The sequence below is a fragment of the Pinus tabuliformis genome, chromosome X (assembly GCF_031772625.1).
Source record: "Pinus tabuliformis cultivar Carrire ecotype Pingquan chromosome X, CPIR1, whole genome shotgun sequence".
Taxonomy (NCBI): domain Eukaryota; kingdom Viridiplantae; phylum Streptophyta; class Pinopsida; order Pinales; family Pinaceae; genus Pinus; species Pinus tabuliformis.
Genome location: NC_142308.1, coordinates 575,245,220 through 575,249,093, shown reverse-complemented (window position 1 = coordinate 575,249,093; position 3,874 = coordinate 575,245,220). Strand labels below are relative to the sequence as shown.

The following is a 3,874-nucleotide window of genomic DNA, read 5'->3' as shown; positions in this document are numbered from 1 at the left end:
CTTGACGAGGAAGGAAAAATTATATTGGAACCGGAAGCAATCACAGAAACAAGAACTCGACAGCTACGAAATCGATCAATTTCAGAGTATCTTATCAAGTGGAAGAACTTATCCGCTGAAGATTCCACATGGGAGGATGAGAATTTTATGCAGAAGTATCCAGAACTGCTCAAGCGTTGAGGACAACACTTTTTTGAAGGAGAGGGGCATGTTGGGTCCCTATAATACTAGTGATTACCCCATTACTATTGTAGTTATACCCCCTATTTATATTGTTGTGCCCCTATTACCCCCATATTGTTATTTCTGTGCCCCATAGAATCCCTCTATTGTTATTTTTGTGGCTTTATATTATTATTGTTAGGTCGGCTGGATTATATTGTGACTCCTTAGACTCCTATATATAGAAAGGAGGTTTTGTCATTTGTATCATCCAAGAATTGTTCATTTATGTAATGTAAAGGAGGTTGCCCCCTCGAAGAGGCTGAATTCTAAGGCGTGGATCTCTCTTTTCTATCTTTTTGTGAGCTGGTTTCATAACAGACTGCGAACCAGATTTCTTAGCATGACTAAGACTACACAACCCATATGCATTCAAAAGAGAAATTAGATCTGAAGAAAGTTTATAAAAATGACACATCCTATGAAAGGATCCTTCCTAATAATGACCTAATTACCCATACGCACCTTCCAGGAAATCCAGGTAGACAACCAGGGTAAAACATCCAAAAGACCCCTCCAGATAATAGAACCAGAGGTATTAAAATGCTTATCATAGGTTCTTAGCCAATCTGTAACAGACATGCGTTTGAAATATTTGTCCTTGATAATGAGTTGCTAAAGACCAAAACTATTCATAGTTCTCCAAAGGTTCTCCATTGCAAGGGCTAATCCAAATCGATATAAGTTTTTGAATCCCCACCCCCAAGGCATTTTGGTTGTGATAAAAGGTCTAATTTTTCCAAATGGGAACCTTCCCTTTCCTTCTTACCAGTCGAGAGGAAGCTAAACATGCAATGGCGATTTTTTCTAATAATAGATTTAGGGATCTTAGAAAGGGTTAGCCAGTACACCAGGATACTTTCCAACATTGACTTTACCATAATCATTTTGCCTCCCAAAGATAGCCATCCATAACACTAGTTACCAATCTTGTTTTATATCTTCTTGATAAGTAAGGTCTAATCTTCAAAGTGGTAACAATTTGGTTTCAAGTGAAAACCCAAATATGTGAAACCTTTCCCGAGAGATTCCACCTTCAAGGGCAAGAAATAAACGATTGAATGTATAATCTCTTATGAAGTTATGTTCTGAAAGAAAGAAGATTTTTGGTTGTTGTTCTCCATGCTAGTTACATGGCAAAAGGTAGTAATAATTCTATGAAAGATGTCCCATTCAACGGTCCTACCTTCCCCAAAATGTTGAACATCATCCACAAAAAGTAGATGTGTAATATAGAGAGATATGGGTCACCCTAACCCCTTTTATAAGACTATATGTTTTTGTTATATTGATCATTTTATTTAGGCCTTCTTTGATAAGGAGAAACAACAGAGGAGAAAGGGGGGTATTCTATGTCGCTTAAGTTGTATGTCCTTCCACATATTATGTTATAGTAAAGAAGGCAAGAGGGTGTCAAAGATTTTTAAATCATCTCTCAAATGGTCATGTCCTTAAGCTCCTGCCATCGACACAATAAGCCTCCACCAACATTGACAATATAAACTTCTGCCAATGTTAGAAATACATCACTGTAAGCCTTGTAAGCCTTGAAAGTTGTAGAATTCGATGTTGATTAGATTGTTAATGAAAAAAGAAAGAAAGAAAGAAATTAAAGGTGTTATATCTTGGTTTCTTTACTTCTTATTGTTTTTTAGAGAAAAACAACATTGCAATAGAATGCTACTTAGGTTTGTTTGAGATTAGTAGGCATTTAGCAAAATTCGATTCCCAACTATTTTAGGAGATTTTAAAATAAATTTATTTATAAATTATTTTATTCTTATTCATGTTTCTACATAACTTTTCTATTGCTTTTTGGATCAAATGCATAATATATCACATTAAAAATTAATTACATTATATATTTCACAACTTCCAAAAACTTTCCAGATATTTTATGAAATGCTTTTCAACCATATATAATTTTTAGCAAAATTTAAATAAAATTTCTTTAACCAGATTTATTTTTTCATCATATCAATTTAAATTAATAATAAAATTTAAAAAATATTTATTATATATTTAAAATGCCACATAATAATAATAAAACATGTTAAAAATAAACTTTCATAAAGAAAATACCATTTTATTTTTCAACTATTTATATTCTTCCATTTTACAACTACTCATATTAGATATAATATAATAGGTTATTTAAATGAATATTTATTTAATACTTAATATATATTATTTTTAAATATTTAATATCCAAATTTAATTGATGGGTAAGATATTGAAAAAAGAGTTTTAAAATTTTATAGATTTCTTAATAATTTTAACTAGTTAAAAAAATTATAATTATAAATTTGTTTGAACACTTTTATTCAAATTTAATTTATGTTTAAATAAATTTAAAGTTGAAAAAGATATAACTATAAATTTTAGTTTTAGGGTAAACTAGTTAAAAATAATAAGATAAAGTCAAATTTCCAAAAGAACCAATTATAAGAATTGAATCCACAACTACTAATGAAGGACAAAATGGAATATAGAATTCTTTCAACTTTGAGTTGAAGAGTCATCTAGTTCATATGCAAAATGTATTCATCTCACAAGTTAATCTATGGTGTTGACCGCCATGATATAAAAAGATGTGTATCATCCCCTTTACTTATGCACATGATATAAAAAGATGTGTATCATCCCCTTTACTTATGCATATAGGATTAGCCCATATTTTTTTCATAAAATTAAGAATTTTTATTTACTTATTTGTTATAGGTGTGTTTGAATTATATTTATTATAAACTTATAAAAATTGGTGTATTAATTTTTTTAAATTTTTTGTTTTGTTTTTTTAAATGAAAACATTTATACTTTGTATTAAAAGATAGGAAAAACCAGCTGGCAGATTACATTCAGATAGCCTAAGAATCGGCTGTCCTCAACAGATAAATAATTTATTACCATAGTCTTAATATTCTAGGTCTTCTTAACACCGTCAGACGAGTCGATTTCCAGTATTTTCCCAAGCTTGTGGATACAAACAAACCGCTGAAGTAAAAGATAGTAGAACATGATAAACAGATTTAAGGGATCGGATCCCAATCTTCAACCCCGTCTCTTATCCGAGTGCCAACAGGAAGGAGGACTGCTTTATTAGCTTCCGCATCCGCTTCCTTGTTATTCTGTTGAAGAACGTGGAAAAAGTTCACCTGAAGAAAGGAGCCTATGAGCTTTCTTATTCTGGTAACCACTCTTGCTAGCCGGAAATCATGCGGGAACGTGTTATCCACGAGGATTCTAATCAAGGATTGGGAGTCACCAAGAATAATGGCTTTCTCAATACCAAGATCCTGTAAATGCTTAAGGCCCTGCAACAAGGCCATAGCCTCTGCTTGCATGTTGGTACTATGACCCAAGCCCCAGGCATACCTGTTCACTATGCTGCCATCCGCATTCCTGATGACACCTCCAGCCCCAGCCATCCCGGATTGCCTTTGGCAGCCCCGTCAAAAAACAAGGAGGAGCTAGCATGCTTTTGGAGCCACATGTGGAATTCGCCCTCAGCAAGCCTAATCTGCCAGTCTTTCCAAGTGCTATACTGTCTCTCACCATCAGAATACTGGAGACCAAGCACACTCCCCCACGCCAAGTCTTGGGGACTTAGATTTTTATTCTCCAGCTTCCCAAACTTCTCACCAAGAGTCTC

The 3,874-nt window shown here is 33.4% G+C and overlaps 1 protein-coding gene across 1 annotated transcript; it reads right to left on the bottom strand.

Moving 5' to 3' along the window:
* Positions 1-3,251: 3,251 nt before the first annotated feature.
* Positions 3,252-3,650, bottom strand: LOC149141313 (uncharacterized). Its single transcript, XM_089451212.1, has one exon. It carries the CDS (start codon positions 3,648-3,650, stop codon positions 3,252-3,254), a length of 399 nt encoding a protein of 132 aa, XP_089307338.1.
* Between the last annotated feature and the right edge of the window lie 224 nt (positions 3,651-3,874).

Excerpts from the sequence above, each read along its gene's own strand:
- LOC149141313 (XM_089451212.1), bottom strand. The coding sequence starts at position 3,650 with ATGGCTGGGGCTGGAGGTGTCATCAGGAATGCGGATGGCAGCATAGTG.